Source organism: Drosophila gunungcola (genome assembly GCF_025200985.1).
Source record: "Drosophila gunungcola strain Sukarami chromosome 2R unlocalized genomic scaffold, Dgunungcola_SK_2 000027F, whole genome shotgun sequence".
NCBI classification, from domain to species: domain Eukaryota; kingdom Metazoa; phylum Arthropoda; class Insecta; order Diptera; family Drosophilidae; genus Drosophila; species Drosophila gunungcola.
This window is the reverse complement of record NW_026453175.1, coordinates 164054-185983: the sequence shown is the minus strand read 5'-3', so window position 1 is coordinate 185983 and position 21930 is coordinate 164054. Positions and strand designations below refer to the sequence as shown.

The 21930-nt window shown below is 38.3% G+C and overlaps 2 protein-coding genes across 2 annotated transcripts in view; one reads left to right on the top strand and one right to left on the bottom strand.

Annotated features, from left to right (window-relative positions):
* The window catches only part of LOC128256760 (5-hydroxytryptamine receptor 2A), a 68104-nt gene that overhangs the window by 13501 nt on the left and 32673 nt on the right, over window positions 1-21930 (bottom strand). The window contains exons 5-7 of the mRNA XM_052987354.1: window positions 19735-19844; window positions 4981-5170; window positions 4779-4916 (exon numbers count right to left, since the gene is read on the bottom strand). Coding sequence (XP_052843314.1) covers window positions 4779-4916; window positions 4981-5170; window positions 19735-19844 — 438 coding nt within the window. The remainder of the gene's footprint in view (window positions 1-4778; window positions 4917-4980; window positions 5171-19734; window positions 19845-21930) is intronic.
* LOC128256661 (uncharacterized) lies at window positions 19946-21914 on the top strand. The gene is made up of 3 exons (XM_052987159.1): window positions 19946-20466; window positions 20519-20704; window positions 20766-21914. The coding sequence occupies exons 1-3, from the start codon at window positions 20023-20025 to the stop codon at window positions 21912-21914; spliced, it is 1779 nt and encodes a 592-aa protein (XP_052843119.1). The 5' UTR covers window positions 19946-20022.

Here is a 21930-nt window from a genome sequence, read left to right as displayed (position 1 = left end):
TGTCGAAGAACTAAACAAAAAATTAAAAAACAGCAAAGTTATAATTTTTTTTCATTTATTTTTCCGATTGTTCCTATGGGAGCTATATGCTATAGTCGTCCGATCCGGCTCGTTCCGACTTATATACTACCTGCAATAGAAAGACAACTTTTGGGAAAGTTTCATGCAGATAGCTTTAAAACTGAGAGACTAGTTTGCATATAAACGGACGGACAGACGGACAGACGGACAGACGGACAGACGGACAGACGGACAGACGGACAGACGGACAGACGGACATGGCTAGATCGACTCTCCTAGTGATGCTGATCAAGAATATATATACTTTATAGGGTCGGAACGTCTCCTTCACTGCGTTGCAAACTTCTGACTGAAATTATAATACCTCTGCAAGGGTATAAAAAACAAATAAAATGTTCAAGCAATGCGTCTCAATAAGAAACTCCATATTGATATTATACTGTATAGCAAAAATTTTAATGTTAATCTCCTTTAAAAATTGTATAAAAATATGCTTAAAACTTTTAATTTAAAATGTTTAACATTTGTTTAGATAATTTGAACAAAGCATCATGTAATAATAAAAAAGGGTTCTATCACTCGAAATATGTATAATCTTTTCGTTTTTCAATTACCCAATGTTCAACGAAATGCAGTGTAGACATATTTCGACTTTCTTACTTTCTAAATACATCTTCTTTGTGTGCGTATTTTTGTCGCCCTCAATCCCACCAAATTAAAGTAATTGAGTAGTCCAACCCTTTGCCATCGGCCTCGTCATCTTTGTCGCCTTCGCCTCCGTCTGTTGACCCTTTGCAAGTCGATATTGCTTTAAATAAATAAAATTATGCTGATTTTGCCTTCGTGTGCGGAAATTTCAACGATGGGGCAAAGGGTTTCGAGTCAATGGCGATCCAGAAATGGTGTGAATATTTGCGCAAATAGTATTAAATGAGTTTACAGCATGGGCCCATGCGTGTGACCTTAATTTTGTGGGCCAAAACTAAGGGAAAATTGAGGAGCACAATCTCCGTCAAGTGTCTTGTGGGTTACTAAAGTAGGGAATGAAAGTTTTACGGGGGTGACCAGTCAGATAGCTTATTAAATATTGAAGAGTTTAAGCTTAATTAGGCACACGGAGCTGGGGGTGAAGTGGGATATCCCAGTGGGATGTGGATGTCTGTCCGAAATTAATAAATAACAGGCAACGCGCTCCAAAATTCTTCTAGTTGGGTTAAAGCTAAGAGCAACTGGCAACTGGTATTAAATTTCAATTCTTGGCTAAGGAGAAACCATTCATTGAATCTTACCTAGACAAGTTCGAGGCTGGAGAAAAGCCATTATTGTCATGACTAGAAAAAACAATTGCTGGGGAAGTATCCTTCGGGGAAAACTACAGTATCTACACACTTGTGTGTGCCTTAAATACCAGGGCAAACATGGCCAAGGCACACACATGCTCGTGATAAGAGCGATAAGCGCTCTCTTTTCAGCAGTTCGGCAATAACGATAAGGATGCGGATACAACCTCGGCTCAATGTGAATTTTATGCAGATGTGCTGTCAGCCGACTGTTTTTCTGTGTATTTAAGCGTTTGCATAAACGATACACTCACTCTCGTCCGTCCGCCGGCTCTAGTCCTTAGCCATTTTTGGCACTTTAGCTAATTTATGTAAATTGTTTTCTTATTTAATTGTTTTTCTTGCCGAGACACATGTTCAGCTTCCGAAAGAAATGCGTGCGTATGTGCGTGTGCTCGTGTGTATTCAATAATGTGTTTCCATGCGATTTATGTTTGTCCTGAGTGTGACAAGAATGCCCTGGTATTAACTACACTGGGCAACAAAATTTATGGCTCCAACAGGCAAGGGCAGCGCTGCCAACGAAGCTGGGCGAAAATTAAAATAAATCCGCCATAAATAACAGCAAAATCAAATGCAAACTCGGCCCAAACTGATATTAAATGAGACTACTATTTTAGCTTTAAAATAATTAAAATTCCTGTTCTTCTTTTCTTCTAAAACTGGTAGAGTTTGCTTGATTTATTTGTTATAGGTAAAATATTATTCTTTTCAAATGAATAAGCCAAGTCTATCTAAAAATAATTATTTTACTTGCAAAATCTCGCATATTTCATTTATTTAATATTATAATCGATAGTTAGAGTGCACTCTGAACTTTTGCTGTTCAGTTTTGCTATGGGTTTTTGTTGTGTTTTTTTGCTCCTTGGAGCCAGACACAAACACGTCTTCGTGTGTCGCAGATGGCCAGTTGTCCAAATATGCTTTTCACTCAAGCGATGTCGGGCCCTTGACTGTTTTGTCACATGTTTGGCTATGAAAATAGTGTCAATATCTGGAGCAATCAATTCGAGATGTTGTTGCAAATGTAATTGTGATGATGGTGTGTTGCCCTTGGGCATTCGGCCGTAACTCAGCCTGCTGTGCTTGATTATTAATAACATTTGCTCGATGCTCACCCACACATAATGCCAATAGCTGAATTACAGATAATACCTGCCTCGCTTAATTGCCATTTGACCGCCGCCTTCCACTGCCCGCTCGCTCATTACTTAATTGCAAAACCAATGTGTGTGTGACCGGAATGAAAATTGCATTTCAATTAAAAACACAAACAGCGAGCTACATGTCGGGGAGAAATTAGTTGGCTGACAACTTTCAGCCAATGATAGTTGCGCTTCTGGATTCGATTAGGGCGCTTTGGAGCGTCGAATTATTTAGCAATTTGCCAATAAACATACCGAATGCAAATGCAATTAGATGAAAATTTATGACATGAAAAGCCATCTTTACCAAATACGCATCTTTACCCTCGTCAAGCAGCAGGAAAGCTGTTTACAATTTAAAAGCATTTAGTTAACGAAGAATGGAAAAATAGTTACAATAAATACCGAGTCGCAGGTCAAATGCCCTTTTGCTCGAATGGTGGAAAGTCTTTTCAGTTCGTTCGCATGGTCATCAGGGCTGGGTGTAAAGGATATGCGGATGTGTGTGCAGGGTAAATATATTCTAAAATCAACAAGCAGGACTGGGAACGGACTAGTGAGTGGCACTAAATGGATGTGGATCTGTGGGTGAGTGTGCCATGGGTGTGCGGGTAAGTGTGTTGACATGTAACTAAGGCACGCAAGTGAGGCTGGATTGGGCCGGACATCGGCGGAGGACTGGGCAGCAGGACATCGGGGCAGGACACGGGCCAGGACATGTGTACGAATCGCAAATAGTGGACAACATGCCTTGTTTGCGCATTGAATTTGTGATTCCAATGACTTTCTGCCGGCGCTCTCGCATTCGTCCAGCTTTAGTCAGTGTTGTATGCACACTCGTGACTTTATACAGTTGCGGTCAAGACAATGAATAATTAAAATAACCATCTAGGAATGTTTTTATACACTCATTTGGATATAACACACAATTTTATTGAAATGCAGATAAATTGTGTTTAAAACTCAAATGCTTTTAGTTTAATTTATATTTTTCTTTTTGCTGAATATCCAAAATGATAATATCGTATATAATCTCACAAATTCCTAAATTAATAATAAATACAAATAACTCTATTATTTTGACCCGAACTGTATGTTAAAGCACATGTGTTGGTAAGTGGTTGCAAACATTTTTACGTCAAACGGTCATTTTCAATTTAGTAAGCACTAAGCTTAAGCTAAGTAGCAGCAGGTCAAGCTTCAAGATTGAAGAAAAAATAAATAAAAAGCCCTGGCGAAAAAGTCAGTGCAAACCAATTTCCAGATACCCTAACGCGTGTTAAAAGTTGAGCGAAGTCAGTCGGAAGATTCTTTTGCAACGAAAATTAGTTTTTAATTTCGTTGATAAACAACTTGGAAATTGTTGAAATTTCTTTCTTCGGAGCGAAAACAAAATTACAATTTGGCCAGACGTTCCTTGAACACATCCTGTGCGTATTAGTTTGACCAGCTGCCGCATTAGGGTAGAAACTTCTGGCCAAAGGACTTTCAAACACACTCAGACACATTCGCAAGTCAACACAAGCTGGCACTTATCGCTCAACTTTCGGACAAGAAGGCTTTAATGCCCACGTGGCGTATGCTTAACTTAAGCCGTACTCGCCCTCGCCTTGCTTGCTTTTTTCTTCAGGGTATACCAAAAAGATGCCTATGCAATGCATATTTCATCACTAAGGATGATACTGCCTAATTACAGCCCCATTCCCTTTGGGTTCGGCATAGTGGGCTATGCATATTTAAATTGGCCAGTATAATTTCATAAGCTCAGACCCCGAAGTCGTGTGCATAGAAATTTCAGAACGTTGCCTGCGGCTTGGCCTTTTGACTGAATCTTGTGGCTCGGTTGAAATGGTGGCCTAAATGGGCGCGGTTTGCTTCGATCGAGGGCGTAATTGCATTGGCCAGGCTGTGGTTTGGACTTGATGGTCGATACATGCGGTCCATATTATAGAGACTGCTGCTATTGAACTGCTTTAAAATTTATGTATTTTTTATATTTGGCTTAGACATTTTTAATAACGTTTTGCATAGTTTAAGAAACTCAGAAATTGCTTAAACGTTTTGAAAACTCTATTTTTAATGCTAAGCTCAGCACTCTCCACAATTAATAGTTTTCAGTATTTCAAATGCAATAGTTTAAATTCCCTTATTCTCAAAGCTAACTAATGAAAACGTCCTTCTGAAGAAGTTAAAAGGGCAAAAAGGGCTTCAGTTCTGCTCAATTTGGGCAGTCAATTGATTACGTTTAGTGAATGTGAGTTTTGAACTATACCTGATTATTATTGACCGCCGCATCGACGGGTCGTGGTCGTCGACGATGGATGCGTTTGCGGGCCGTCTGATAGATTTTCCAGTAGAGTGCCAGGATGACCAGTAGCGGCACGTAAAATGTGCAACAGGTGGCAAATACCTGAGAAGCACAAGGATGTGAGTAGAGTAAACGGGTCGAACAAAGGGGGCTTTCACTTGCTCACCTGATAGGACACATCCTGCGATACCATGCACTTCTGCTGTTCGATGCGCTGCAGGTAGTCCGGATCCTTCCAACCAAACTGTGGCGCCAGAGAGACAATCACTGCCGCCGTCCAAACGCAGAATATCATCATAAAAACCCGATTGCTGGTTCTCGAATGAATGTAGTCAATGTTGGTCACCGCCCAATAGCTGCAAAAAGTTAGGAACATACATATATTTAATTTTAGAAATCTCCTTGTGGGTTTTATAATTTACTTAAAAACACTTAATGTCGAGTCTTACATTTAGACTTCAAGGTATTTTTAGAACTACTGACCAAAAATTTCACAAATGGACAACCTTATTCCCAAAGGTCCGAATTAATGAAAAATGTTTTCATTAGCACTAATTTTTTGTGTAATGAAAATTAAAAACCAAAGTTTATGCTTGTAGGCACAACTCTAAAATTCGTTTGAAAATTTGTAAAGTTATTTTAATGGGAACACCAATTAGATTGTTACTGGTGGCAGAATTATCCGATAGTAAATAGGCTAACTAAAAATTAATTGAATGATTAAATGAAAAAAAACGTAATATAAGCAGTAATTATTAGTTCCATATAGAAAGATACTTTGTCTGTTAAACACACTCTGCAAATTGTTTACAATTGTTTACAATTGTCGCCACTTAAAAATGCTCGATTAGTTACTGTATTATCCGCATCCACAAACATTTAAATAAAATGCAGCATAAATCTAGGCGCTGCCAAGCACATCAAGTCTATAATGTAGATACTGGCGCACAAACACTATTTCACAGCTCCATATGGCAGGGCGACAAAGTAAAGAAACGTGTTCGATATTCAGTTTCCGTCTCACAGTTTTCCGTAGCGTTTTGTAACCACCTTTTTTGTTGGTCGTTCTATTTGCCGAGCGGGCCAAAACATGTTTTATGTATGTATATCTGCGTGTGGGTGTACGAACAAAGTGTGTGTGTATGTGTGTGAGGAATTTTTTAAATTTCCATTTTTCGTAGCTTGAAAAAATGAGGTTAGTCTACTCATTGATGCTGTTGCAGATACAGAACTTTTCAAACTGAATGGTTAAAAGCATCTTTAGGGATTGCCGATTAACGATACCAAAAATTCAGCTCACATCCTCACATGTTTGGTTTTACTTTTAGCCCGGTTAGTCCCAGCTTTCTTGGCTTAAATTGAAGTTAGTTCTGGCTATTTTTAGTGTGCCTGCTTGTCTGTGGTGAGGGCATTTCCCATTCGTTTGAATCATTCTCTTATTGCCTGTAAGTTAGTTTCCCATTTGGTATGGGTTGAAAAACATTCCTAAACGAGTTTTTAAAACGTTACGTGGTCTGTACACATAAAAAACGACTGTAGTATATGTTGAACTATTCGGAAAGCGTTGAGTATAATGTGTTCCTTCTGCGGATGATGTTGCCTTTAAATTGCTAATACCCGTGGATAATGGGAGGGAATATTCATTTACACAGAAACAAATCAAAAACTATTCCTTCTGCAAACAAACTTAACTATTAACATACTTTTAATATAAAGAAACAAGTTTTTAGTCTAAGCTTATACCCAGCAGTTTGTAGCGCAGTGAAGGAGATGTTTCAGACCCCATAAAGTATATATACTCTTAGTCACGATAGGGGAGTCGATATAGCCATGTCCGTTTGTCTGTCTGTTTCAATACCAGTTTGCGAGCTCACTTTAAATGCTAGCGATCCGAAAGTTTCACAGTCGTCCTAAAACATGTGTACGCAATCGGTAGTCTATATTCTATAGCTCCCAAAGAACAATAGGAAAAATCGCTTAAAATTTTATAATTTTTAGTATAGTTCGCGCGTTATATAAGCTGTTTTGGCAAAATGTGCAAGAGTATTAATACTTTGGCTTGCCGAAGTTAGATTCCGTGCTCGTTAAGAAATAGAAAAAAACTACGTATAAAAAAAATATAATGTAATACAAATAACTTTTTTTTGGGTTTTACTGTATTATTTACAATTTACTTAAAAATCAGTAGAAAAATTAAAAAAAAACAAATTCGTTTATTTATTTAAAATAGTTTCTTATATTTTAAAAAGATTTAGGAAAATTGTGTAGAGTGCGTTGTAATTCGTTTCAGTTTTGAAGGAGACTTTTCCGACCCTATAAAGTATATATATTCTTGGTCAGCATCACTAGGAGAGTTGATCTAGCCATGTCCGTCTGTCCGTCCGTTTCTACGAAAATTAGTCTCTCAGTTTTAAAGCTATCTGCATGAAACTTTCCCAAAAGATGTCTTTCTATTGCAGGTAGTAGTTCTTCGACATTTACGTAATAGTTAAATATTTCAGAATTACGTAAATTTCATCAAAATCGGCCGACTATAGCATATAGCATATAATATATTTAATAGTTGCAATAGCTGCAAGGGTATATGAACTTCGGCTTGCCGAAGTTTGCTTCCTTTCTTGTTTTTATTTTTTTCAGACAATAATAATTGTGCCTCATTTTGCACATGTTGCGTATAGAAGAATGTTCGGGAGGCCCTACCTGAAGCTAAAAAGATGCCTCTTCTCATTTGCGTTGCGGCTTGTGGGAATCAACGCCAGGAAACCGCAAGTTTCAAATTTCTCACATGCTTACAAGAGTCGGCTCGAGTTCCCTTAATTTTCTAATACCGCGCTTTAACCGCAGAGCTTTAAGAGTAGCCAAAAACAACATCAACGTCGTCATCAGCTACGGCAAGCACATGTTTATGTATTAATTAAATGCAATTTGCATACACAAATATTATTTTGCCTTGTCGTGAAGGCAGAGAAAGTCCCTCCGTTCGTGTGTGCGCTCATGTAAGTTGAAATCAACAATTAAATGAGTTGACTAAGCACTCGAAATGAGCCGTAGATGGGATCTATATGTGTGGCAAGGGTAAACCGATGTAAAGTGCCCTCTCGGCCATAGAGCATAATTTAATTTGCCTACAATTGGGCACTTAAACGACAGCTTCATAAATATTTGTTCGTAGTGCTGCGTAAAAGTAATTAAGATTCACTTATTTGCGGGAATCCGGCCAACTAAATCTGCATTAAATTGTATTTTTATTGAAGCTGAACATAAGCCGATCGCTTTATTCATATTACACTTTGCTGCTGACTCCTCGCGCATCACGCATACGCCATGTGAGCTGCGCAAATAATAAATAATAATGAATGATGATGAGTGCTGATGGCCGATGACTTATGTCTGGGCTGAAACTGACTTCTGGGCTACTACCAATACATTCCGGCTTGTCCTCTGTCTAGGACAACTTCGGTGGCCAACAGCTGGTCGACAGCAGCCTCCTTCCTGAATTCATTAGCATAATATAATCGACTTCAAGTTGGCAATTTTGATTGACTGCTTAAAATTAATGGAATTTGGTGATTTCACTGTCAGTCCGCCGCGTGAATGTATATGTATGTAATTATTTCCCTTTTTTATTTTGCTCAGACAGGCTTATGAACAGATTTTATGTGCCATGCATTCGCAATGAAAAATCCATGCAAATTTATAGCGAAACCTAATAAAGTGTCTGTCATGCTTTTGTCAAAGTATTGCCGTGACGCGATTTATATAAATCATGCGAGCAACGGATAATAATTTGTTATAGAATGAAATAGGCCCGCCGGCTCCGGCTGCCGTTAGAGTTCAATTGAATTGAAGTCAATCAATTTGAGAGAGTATCTGACGACGTTCGTCGCCAAGTTAAGTTGAGTGATGAATTATAACAATTTATTTGTGAGCCAAACAATTTAAATGCGATTTTTCCATTATGCCCTGTCTACGTCTAAGTGAGTTTTTTGGGCCGGAGTGTGTGATAAATGTGCGGCACTCGAGTGTAACACTTTTTAATGCATTTAAAAATTGCGCGACTAGCACACAAGAAAGTCATTACTCTTATGGCTGCCTAAAGCGGGGAAATTGAAAATGAAAATAAGGTCATGGGGAGGATTTTTAGGTGAATAATATTTATTATGTCTTTTGCTTTATTTTTTCTAGCCTACCTATTTTGTTCATTTACTATTTATTTATGTTTATAACTAATAATAGTCGACATTAGGATTTCACCCCTTATTTTTCGCTCAAAGTTTTAAAAAATTTTAATGCGCTTTTCTTGGTAAATTTAATGTGTTTTTAAGAAGTTTAGAAAGCCACAAAGCGACAAAGCCGATTGTGTTAATAATGTTCCCAAAATGTTTTGCCGTTTTTTAGTAAAATATGTTATTTTACCATAAAATAATAAAGTTTCCGGCAAGTAAATATTTTTAAAATTTGTAAATAACTTTGAAAATAAACAGGTATTAAAAGTTGATTCCGAAACTGGATTTTTATTCATGTCACTACTACGCTTTTCTAAAATCACCATCCATTAAAAAATCCCCGTAGAGCGCCATGAAAATTATTTGGCCAACAGGCCACAAACTCATTAATACAAATCCATTTCGAACAAAAGGCTGCGCACGTGACTGGCGTTTTAAGCTGTCCATAATTAATTGAAATTTTATAAATTGTCAAGTGGCGACAGTCAATATTTATCCACGCATCGGACTGATTCATGGGGTTTTTGCAATTCCTATTTCAATGCATATTTGATGCCTGTCGCCTGCTGTTTGCGTTTTATGCTTTATGGCTTTATTTTTTCTGCATATATAAATGGAGTTTTTGCTTGTATTTGCGGTGTGTCTCTACCCCCAGCTAATCGATTGCATTACATTCGAAATCAGCTCAGCGTAGAGCGAGAATAAAAAACAAAAGCATAAACAAAAAGTTGATTTTATTCACCTGCGGAGGCCCCTTTTTGGTCGTCGAGTTTTTGTGCTGTGAACAACAGAAAAACTGTTGGGTTGATGGGCTCACATGTGCTGGTAATAGTTTTGTTTTGTTCTAAACCCCGCGGCATCTGTGGCATGATTAAATTTTTGTAAAACTACTTGCTCTCTTTCCATTTAACAATGGCTGCAGTATAACAATAGATAGGGATCCCATTTCCACCTCCGAATATTGTTTTCCTTCTCCAGGCAGCTGAATCGCAATTAAAGTCTTAAAGACCACCGTTTTTCATTGCAAAAAAACACACACTAAAAATTTTTAAATTTTTAAGTAAATGGTGAAAAATAATATTTTTTAGTCTACATATTACTTAGATTCGACTTCTTTTAAGCCTTTGGCCATTTTTTAAAGATTCTTTTTCAAGTCTTTTTAGAAAGGTCTTTGAAACTTGTTTTTAACTTCAAAAACAAAACACATTTAAAGTGAAAATATATATGTAATATTTTTCTGTAACAACTAAAATACTGCTTTTAAATTTACCCATTATGTTTTATAATTGTGTGTACTAACAGTTGATTCATGCGTAAATAGTGCATTACTGTTGGCATTATATGCATTTAACATGGAAATGAGGTAAATTGTCGAGTGATTGCTATTTAATCAAGGTCCCTGGCTGTCAAATTACATAAATTATTTTTTTATTTACCAAAAAAAAAAACTTAACTGAAGCGGAATCTGATTGATGTTGAAATAAATTGTTGTGTTTAAAATGTATTTAATATGAGCACTGGAGGTGTCAAGTGTCTTTACTGCTCTAATTTTCCTATGCAGAAATGCTTTTATTTTCCCATTTTTTCCCTTTTTCACATTGCATTGTTTTTCATAAGGATTACTGCCACTGGGCCTCGTTACGTTGGCATATTTCTCGTGTCCCCGGTTTTCAGTGCGTCTGTTATGCTGGCCCACAGCGAAATTCAATTTAAAACGTGCTTACGTGGCCAAGTTCCAAGGAGGATAGCTGACCGGCATTACCGCATTCTGCTACTCGAGTGCTCTTTTTGGCCGACACAATTTAATATTGCAGGCCAAAGTGCTTGTTGCGCCTCCTTCGGGCTGAAATTATTATTGAAATATATATATATTTTATACACTTTTATATCTCTTTCCGTTTCCGGCTTTCTCTCGGTTCGGTTAATTTCCCATACAGTACGAGTAGAACAACGGCAAGTTTTGGTTTATTCTTTTAATAAACGCAACAGGAATTATCTATAAAACATTCTGCTGGGCCATGGCAAAAGTTTTCTAGTTGCCGCACAGCTGGTGCAGGATGCGTCTTTTCTTGATTACAGGACCCTTTCTTCAACCAAGTAAGTGTATAGTTGCGGTCAAGAAAAGTGTTACTTTCAATAACATCTTTAAGAAGCAAATCATTATTTAAGAGAAATTCAAAAAGACAAAATTTGTCCTAATTTCTTTATTATTACCTATTATTCCTTTTAAAGTTCTAATTTTTAAATATATTAGTTTTTTACACCCTCCTAAGTTTTGTGTTTTAGGAATTTTATAACCAATCTCGAGTTTGGCAAGCAAAACTTAGATTTATGTAAGCTTAGATTATACTTAACACAACTTTGAACATTAACTGAATTATGTGCTAGTATTTTGAACTCAGCTGTGTGTGTGTGTGTGTCTCAGTTGCGTGCGTAACCTATGCGTGCCCCGAAGGGAGCCCAGCAATTGTAATTTACGACTCGCACACACACACGAAGACAAAAGGCGAGGGGCACATGAAAAACTTATGTAAATTACAAAAAGAAACAAAGGACAGGCAGAGTCTGCTGGCTGCTCCTCGAAAAGGAATCCTGCCTCCTGCCTGCCCGCGAATCCTTAGGCTCCTTGCGCTTCTAGGGTGCATCCAAGTGCACTGATTACTGTCTGGCTGCCCTGCTGCGCTTCCTGCGAGTCCTTATGCGTGTCTGAATCTCTGCTTTCGGCTTGCTTTTATTAAGGTCTACAATACAAAATACCATGGGAATCATTTCACCAGTTAAGAAAATACTTCCTGCTTAACTCTGTATATCTAAGAACTTGAGGTTTTTATATAACCAAATATTTATAGGAGACCTTTCACTTTATAGATTTTAGTTCAAGGTAACATTGTGTTAAAACAGAGTGTTCAAAATATTTTCCCATATGAAACCTGTGGATAGTATAAGAATCGAATTTTCTGAATATTGATTATATGGGACCATCTATTCACTAGTATTTCATTAAAAATTACTGTTTTTACTCTGCAAATGATAGCAGCCAAGAAAAGCATGTTTTTTTTTTAATCTGTCTTCTGCAAAGATGTTCTAACACGCAGAATTATGATAGACTAATTTAGTCGCTTGCACGTTTTTTAGAGAGATTAAAATGTAAAATAAAATAATTTACTTTAATGAATTAATGTAGCCAAAAAGCATTAACTTGAATTCAAATTTTCTCGAAATATTCTCTACTTTTTGATTAATTTTGTACTTTACTTTAGGCCATAAGTGGACTTTACGTTTATGTAATGGATTCCTAATATTTATACCATGTTACCCTTATTTATTAAGGCACATTTGTTTTCTTTATATTTTTGAAAAAAAAAGTTTGTGTAACTTTTCGCATATTTGACAATGATGCGAGCAGTCTAAAATAGTTAATATTCACGAAAAACATTTAAACCACTTTAAAACTAAGGTAATTGCTTTCGTCGATTAAGTTGAATTAAATCAATTACTGGGTTTTTACAATTTTTTAACGATTTGCATATTAGCTTTGGGTCATTAGGCTCTCAGGACGCAGGTTAGAGGCTTTGCGGAGCTTCCACTTAATTATATTTAATAAGCCTAATTGTCGACGTTACTCGGACGTCGCCTGAATCCGGTTTGCATAATTATGCAGCAATTTGCCTGTTGCACGCTGAATGTTGCTGGTGCAACAAAGTAGCGCAGCCCACCGATGTCTCAGGAAAATGTTATCCTTAATTAGAAAACGATTTCCCAGGGCTCAAACCAAAGACAAAAGTCTTGACAAAGTGGTTTTCCATGTTTTCTTCGGGGATCAGCGGGTGGCATTGGCATTCAATGGAATTTCGTGTTCAAGGGGCAACAATGAATTAACCAGTTGGCTGACTGGCTGGCTTGTTGGCCTGCTCACTGGCCTATTTGCCTTCGAGTTTCGCTTTGGCCACGCTAAGTTAAGGTTCCGGCTTAGTCCTTGTGGTTTCGACAAAGTTTTCCCTCGATTCCGGGCAAGTTTTGTGCGGGAGGAGCTCCAAAAAACCGACCATTAATCACATGGCTAGCACGGCAAACTGGGCTAAGCTCAAAAATAAATACAAACGCTAGCGCACACAGTTACTTATGGCTTAATAAAAACCACAAACTTTCAATGCAACTGGCAAGTGAAATAAAAAGGCTTTCTGTTAGTTTACTAATGCATTTGTTCTGCGGTTGGCCTTTTAATTTGGCTGGAAAATTTTAATTTATCTTTGGTCACGCCCTACAGCTTCTCCTTCCCTTGCCTTTGCAGTTTCCTTTATTTGATTTGATTTATTCGAAATTCAATTTAGTCTTCGCACTGATTAATCATCCCAGGGCAGCCATTATTTTGATTTATGCGCCGGAACAAACAAAAACGGAGAAACGAAAGAACTTGGCCAAATTGAAATTACGCACTTTGGGGTTAGCCGCACAGTGACAGTTATAGAATTGTAATTCATCTTGGCTGCGGTTGTTCTGGTTTTGCTTCTTTCTCTTTGGCCCACTCCATTTGGGTTTCGTGGTTTGCCAGTTTAAATGGAAATATTCATAAAATCCGTGGAAAACACACACTCTGCGGTCTCCTGCAGCTTGTCTTCTAATTGCTTTGACATTTCATTTGAAAAGTTCCCCAATGCGGATGCAGAATCAATTAAATTGAGGAAACGTTATATAGCAGTTGGGAATTCATTTCGTCCTTCTTTGGCAAATAATCTGTTGATATTTGAGTAGCCCCAAAAAGCATGCAATCAGTTTCCATCGGGCTTCACAAGCTGAACTTCGACGCGTACACACGCACTTGCTGGGAAATATTGATTGAGACATTTTGTGATGTTTCCACTCAAATGCATAAATCATTAGAGTAATGTCAAGCCCTTATAATCGAGATTGAATAAGCCCCTAATTTACACACAGACAGACTGCCACATACACACATGCAACCACGCTCACATTTGAGGCACACTTAAAGCCATTTCAGTTTGTTTGTTTGTTTTATGAACTTGACTCTGTTTGTGAGTTCATCAGAGAAAGTGATAGGGAGACACAATGAGAAAGTAGAGTGGGGGAAAATCCCAGCCTTAAATGTCACAAACACCTCATTGCAAATGTCGCTGTAACTATTACTTTGTTGCAATACGTCTACACAGAAAACATTTTTTGAATACCAAATTAAAGAAGTTATGTTATTTAAATGGTGGATAAATAAGTTTTGTAAATACATATAAAAAAACGTATTTAAACATAATGTTCTTTAAACTTTCAACAATTACATTTAATTAGAGGAATCAAACAAAATATTTATATTTGTACATATAGTACTATAACAATACAAGTATATAAGCATTTATGTTATTGAAATAAAAATAAGTAACTATGACACTTAAACCAAAAAACAAAAAACTTTTTGTTAATTTAATTTTTATTTTTGTTAATAAAAATTAATAATTATTTTTTCATTTCTTTATATTAAAATTTTTTTATTTATATTTGTTTTTTTTTCTCCGGCTTTTAAATGAAGTTATTATTAGTTTAATAAAATAAAACTATAAGTTAATAATATCCCAATATAGAGATCTTAACTACTATAACTACTATAATAACACTAAAGAATTTTTGTACTTTAAAGTCAAGAATGTTAATGATATTTTGTGTTATATCCAAAGCATTATTAATAATTCATAAAATATTGTTCGCATTACTTTTTATTATTATTATATACACTGGATTACTTTACTTGTTATGAAACAAGTATGTCGAATTCCGGAAATATTAGATTTTAATCTTGTCATACATTTTTTCTCGGTGGAGGTGTAGGTTTATATTTAGTGTTGAAGGCATTAGAAGATAACCTAAATGTCTTAGTAACATATCCGGTTTTATTGCTCGGTTGCTTTTCCGTTTGTTTGCCTCGGCTTTTGCCGTTAGTGTTGTTATTGGCCCTGTCTTCGTCGTCTGTTTGCTTCTCTCATTAAACATTTGAAAAGAGACACACACATACATTACACATTACACACATCAAATGTGTAAGGCAAATGAAGCGTAGTCATTTTCCCAAAATCATTCTCTGTGGGCCAGGAAAACTAATTATACTGTTAAATGCGTTTGTTTAACTGCCAATTTAATTAAGGTTATGCTTTTATTCGGCCAATCCCTAAACTGCCAGCTGAGCTTGTCCGCCGCTGTGCCAAAAATTGTTCCAACATTTGTGCAATTACAAAAGTTGCCCCTTCTCTTCGCACCGCACATGAAAGTTGTGGTAATGCGGTTGCAAGGGTAAAGGGCTTAGGGGTCAGGGGTCAGGGGTTAAGGGGTCGGCGGTGAGCAGCAGCCTTTTCCTAAAACGCAACGCGACAGCATGAAAATTATGTAAAATAAGTACAATGTGCATTTGCACTTAGCCGACCGTGCAGAGTGGCGGCGCAAGTTTTCTCATTTGCGTTAAGTGAATCAAAATATTAGCTAGAAAAATTCCACATGAATGAAGGTAAATTAAAATGTTTAAAAGCGATTAGGAGTAATACTGGAACTGAATCACTCAATTAATTAAATATTACAATTTTTAAAACTTATAGTAGGAATAAAAATAAAATAACTTTAAAGTTTAATAATGTTTCAACCGGCTTTAAATGGCAAATCGGTTTTTTTTTGTATATTGTGATACCGTTTCCGTTGTCGTATTTTTTTCATTCAGTACTTGGCTTTGAAGCAAGCCGAACAAAAAAATAATCGTGTGACAACAGCAATTACAATTACACATGGCACACAGCACATGGGACGTAGTGGTCGCAGTTGTTGTCCATATTGTTGTATTGTAGTTGCGGTTGGAGTGGCAGCAACAACAGCAACATTAGCGTTAACTACGAGAAGTGCAACTCGGAGTCCAGAGCATCGACGATGGCAACGAAAATGAACACGCAATTACATTTTAAGTGCTAAATTGTAAAATATTTACGAAAAACTGTGTAAACTTAATTGAAATTTAATTGAATATGTCATATATGTATGAGCAGCAGCATCAGCAGCAGCAACAACAGAACGAGCAATGTGAGGATGGCAGCAACATGGCCGACAAACTGTTGGTCAATGTGGTTAGCAGTCAGCAATCAGGATAGACCCATGATCTGGCTGCAAGTGTGGTAAAAGATGGAGGGGCTGGGGCCTGGCGAAAACTTGGCATGTAAATGGTTCGACCATCGTGGAACGCAAAGCCGCGAGGCATTTATCATTCGGTGCGGCCGTTGCCGCTGTTGTTGGTTTCGTGTGCTGCCACTAATAATGACGTCAGCAGCATGCAGACCATGAAATTTATGCACATCGAGCTCGAGTGTATGAGTGTGTGTGTATGAGGGCCTGCTCTGTATGTGCATATATTCCGGCGGCCAACAGAATTCGACAGAATCGGCCCAAAACGTTGGGTCAGTGCCATGAAGATTAATGTCCAGGCGCCATTTCTTGGTGCGGCCACCCAGTTTTCGGTTCCTTTTATTACACTAAGAAAAAAAGGAACAGGATGAGATCTTCGTTTTTTTTGTTTTCAATTGAATCAATGCATTTTAATTTGAAACTAACATAGTATTTGCAGAGTTAAGTTATTTTTATCAAGTTTGTTAAATATATACTAAAAGAAAATAACTTTACATTTTTCTACGATTATCCTCCATGAACCTTTTCTGTCAAAAGCTTAAGTGTCTAAGTTAATTTTGTCATTGATAAGGATCGGCCTTTAAAAAAATAAAGAAACTAAATGTCCCAAATCATTTGTAGCATGGTTACACTGATATTTTATATGAGAACATGGGCACATTATCGTGTGCTATGAAAGCTAAGGATAAACTTTTTAAAACGTTACTCATTTTTAAACTATATATTTTTTTCTTTAACCTCCATTATCCTTTCCACAAATATCCATTTCTTTTTCTGTGTATAGACCTTATTGTGCTGGCAAATAGTAAGAGAGAAATTCTCAGGCATTGCTGCTCAGTTCACTCGCTCGTTTTCGTATTCGTGTCCTTTGTTTTATTTGCCTCTCTCCCTTTGCTAACCCCTGCAATCTCCAGATTCTGTAAATACTGTTGGCACTTTGTCTTAATTGCTTAAAAATTACTGACATGGAAAATGAACTCGGAAAATGTTTACCATCTTCCCACTGGCCCTGTCTCGCATTGTCAACGATTCGGCTGCCCTAACGGCAGATACTTGCAAATATTATTGTAGTCGAATGTCGGTAACTATTTATCATCCTGTTTGGGCTCCTAGAGTCGGGGGCCATTTGACAAACTTAATTTATTAATGCACTGCTCGCATCTCGTTTCGTCCTGCTGCTTGCTTAAAAGCACATTAATTTTCATTTCACTTGGTGATAAAACAAAGACTTTCCATTTTAAATATCTAGTGACAACTAACAAATAAAATGTGCCCCTAAGTCCTCTCCGGGTAATTGTTTCCCCAACTCCGGATGCGACTCAACTTCAGCCGAAAGTCTGGACCTGAGCCGGGAGCCTTTATCTTGACGATGATGTGGCACTCGGGCAAATCATCATCGCTGCTGTCATGCCTCGTCATTTGCATACTTGCCAGCAGAATTGAAAGTGGTCCATTGCCCACTCCACAGCCAAAGAATACGAGCATAATGTGGAGTAGGACTTGGGCTTTCATTTCATTTCGGTGTCCAGCTGACAGGCGAGTGGCGTTTGCGAGGTGCCAAAGATAGGGCGGGTCTGTTGTGTCGAAATGTTAAGGCCGGGGCTTCGGCTGATTGATATGCATTCGAAATCTAAGCATCACTTGGCTTTGTTTATTGACAGGCAATTTGCGGAGCCAGCGCTTCAATTTGCCAATTGACAGCCACCTCACAGGGCATCAACAGGAATTTTTGGCGGTATTTCTTCCATACCTGACCTCAAACCAAGCTCCGCTCAAAAGGGTAGTTTTCAAATGCACATTTTATGAGAGTTCAATTAAATTTGAATGCAAAACGTATTTCACAGATGTGGTGCAGCCATTTTCGCGAATTTGAATGCATTAACTAGTCACAAACACAAATAGCAATTATAATCATTTCATTAGTACACAGAACAATTTTAGAAAATTGCTATTATGGAAGCATTCAATATATTAATTATATAATATTCCATTTTGGTAAATACACAATTTTTTTGAGCTGTAAATACAAAAATATATTTTAATTTATTTTTAATTTTTGAATATACAACGTTTTATGTTGTATCCCTTTATGTGAACATACAATTTTATAAAATTTAGTATAAAATTCATTTATATTATTATTATTATAAAGATAGTATAATACAAAAAAATAAAAAAAAATATTGTAAGCACATTTTTTTTTCATGTAGCCGGTGCTTTTTAAATGAGCTGCCCCCGCTTGTTGTGTATACGCCACGTTGCAGTGGAAAAGAAAGCGATTTGCATTATTTATGGCTCGGTTGGCGGTCGGTGGCTCTAATTGAAACCGTCAAATAATTGGCCCGCATCGACCTGCAGCTTAGCCAATTAATGCGACCATATAATTTCGGCCCATGCGGGAATTGTTCACCGGCAGCTGGAAGCTCGGAGCCCAGTTCCTAATAAAATGAAATTGCCCGGTCAAGTGCAGCAAGCATTTTGGAAATTACAATGCCCATGGGCGAAAGGGCGTGGCATGGCTGGGTCCTGGTCGTCGCATTTGAGTGTTCATTAAACACACAACAGGCAAAAGTGTCATGGGTCGCAGCCATTCAAACTGCATTACGTATACGCCGTGCGGGCCGATTGGAAAATTGCACCAATCTTGCAGCTAAGTGGCCATAAAACTGCCAGCCAGGACAACTATATTTCCACGCCAGCTTTTTCCCTCATTTTCCGTTGCTCTGAAAAACATTTTACCACTGCCATTGTCATTGGTGGCAAGTGCACGAAAATTAGCTGGCATTGGATGCTTGACAATAAAACTGACATTTGGATCGACAACGAGTTCGCAGTGCCACCTCCAGCTTTTTCCGAGTGAATAATGCAATTCGTTTTTCACTGTTTCCGCCCGACCACGCCCCCCATGGGCGCCCTTTGTTGTTTGCCGTTTTGCGTTCTGTTTTTTAATCGATTGATTGAAATGTTTGCTGCAAATTGATTGATGGCATGCAGCCAGCCATGTGCCCATGTATGTATGGTTGCCAAATTCCGTGGCAGGGAATATATTTATTTTTATAAATTGATATAGCCATCTGATGACAGTTGAGTGGGAGAGAAAAGGAAATGCGAACAATAAACTGCAGAGAAAACTCAAGTGTTTTTAAATAACAGTGCACGAGTTCAGTTCATCCTTTAACAGCAAATAACTTTGTGATCTGATCACAGGACATTCGTCAGTCGTCTTGCGTATGAAAATCACATGTACACATTTCCTACAAGCTATGTGCCTGTTTTAGGTTTATTTTCTCTCGTGCATTACTGGATTTGGAAAGAGATTTGACATGTTAAAAACTTGATTGATTGATTCGCTTAACTCAAACACACGCTGCCACCACATTTTCACACATATCCCTGCAAGTATAAATACATCTATATTTGGGGAGGGGCCCCCCAGCTTACGGCTTGTCTTACACGCCACTTACAAGCTGACTTCTGGGGCAATTTATCACGAGCTCGGAGTGAGGAAGGGACTCTAAGTAATTACTTACCGATCCACGGCAATGGCCACCAAATGCAAAATCGAGGCTGTGCAGCAGAGCACATCGCACGAGGTCCAGATATCGCACAATTCCGGTCCGAGTATCCAGCCCTGGCTAATCTGTGAGCAGGAAAAGAGGGGGGGTGGCCATAAAGCTGGTTAGTCAAATAGACAATAAAAGTTGATGGCTTATTAAATTTGATGCTACCAAAGTGTGGAGTGTAAAATGTAATGGCCTCTAATAACAAAGCAAACAAGGGCTGCCAGCAAGGCTTTATAAAGGGTCAACTGTCGAGCGATGGGGTCAAAGTCAGAAAAAGCAGCCATGGGGAGTCGTTTCTACATGCGGAACTTTATCCTCTTTGGTCTCTTGGCCAGCAGTTATCTGCAGATTCCAGTCGGAGAAATGGAGGCCAATCTGGACAGAGAAATCAGTGTCTTGTTTAAAATACTTCAAAAATTGCAGACAATATATGGACTCGACCGAGCTATTACATTTACGGGAAACGTCGAGCTAAGGCCTTCGCTTGAGCAGCGTGCCATGGACACCATTTCTCTACCGCTCTATAGTGTTCGATTCGAACTTGGAGTGCTTAATCAACGCTACCCGAGTGATAATTATGTGGTAATTGTTATTTTCACTGGCCTGGATGATCCCTCACTGGCCGCCGTCAAGGACAAGGCGCTTCAAAATACCGAGGTGTTCTTCGTCTTTCTCTACACTTCACCGCGGAATGAGAAAAAAACGCTTTGGAATGGACTCTATTCGCGCGTTATTCGCCTGGTGCTGGGAGCTGACGATAATTACAACAGTGCTCATTGTTCGCAACAACACCAATATCGAACAGTGGTCGTATTTCTATTTGAGAAACATAAACATAGTTAGGCTCGATGTGGGTGAACCGTTTTTGTCCGTCATGCGAAAGAATAGCTACAAGTTTTCCGTTCAAGTAGTGAATGATCCACCATCTGTGTTTTGGGTATGCTATTGAGCTTATTAACTCATTTTTGTCACTCAAAACTAATTTAACATCCTTGCAGTACAACTCATCGGATCAAGCGGCTGTGACTGGCGGTGGAAATATTAGTTTGTCCGGCTGCATTGGCCTGATGATCGTGGAGTTCATACGCTACCTAAATGCCACTTTTTACATTCTTCCGGTTTCGGGACAGCAAACCTCTCAATACGAGGTCATTCAGCTGCCAGGCAACCAAAGCGTCGATGTGGTGGCCAATATGGTGGACAACGACAGCCTTAAATCGTTTAGCCCCATGGTGACGGACTCCCAGATTTGCGTGGTAGTCCCGAATCATCGGCTGTTGGCCCCGTACAGATATATTGACAAGAATGTTAACATCCGTACATACCCAATCATTTCTCTTTCAATTCTGGGTGTGTTCTTTATCAAGTATTTCGCCCACCGCAGAAGATCGCTTCTGGACCCGATCTTCAGCAGCTTTCGTTTTCATCTAGCTATTCCGCTGCCCGGTGGTCAATTAGATCGATTGCCCTTGGCGGATAAGTTAGTGGAAGTATTCTCATTTTTTTTCCTCGGACTCTTGGTGGGTGCAACTGTATCAGTGATGTCTACCGCTTTTACAACGGGTATGTGGGAGCCTCAGATCACGAACGTTGAAACGATGCGAGCTAGTGGTCTGAAGATTCTGACGGCCGATCCAACAATCCTGCAGGTTTTTAAGGACAACATTTTGCCCAGTTCGTTGGCAGATCTTGTAACTGTTGTGGATATGCGGACAAAGTTTCGCTACATGACCGGCTTAAATCACAACTTCGCCTATGTGGTGAAAACGCACAACTGGAAAGCATTACGGCTATACCAGCAGCATATAAAGACAGAACCCTTTCAGATCGCTGGGAAAGAACTCTGCTCCAGGGTCCGTGCCATACGAATACCCATTTCTCCAAAGTCGCCGCTAAGGTTCTTGTACTTATCATATTTCAGTACCGTTTTTGAGTCTGGTCTCCTTCAGAAATGGGATCAGATGGGCTTCAAAAAGTACCGTGAACTTAACAGCTTATTTAAGCTGCCCTCGGATGTGAAAAATCATTTTAGACCGCTTTCGGTAGATTATTTTTTGGTTTTCATATGGCTTTACATGGGCGGAATGTTTGTCAGCACATTGGTATTTGCTATCGAACTACTGATCAACAAATATCGTCATAAGTAATTTAAAATAAAAGACA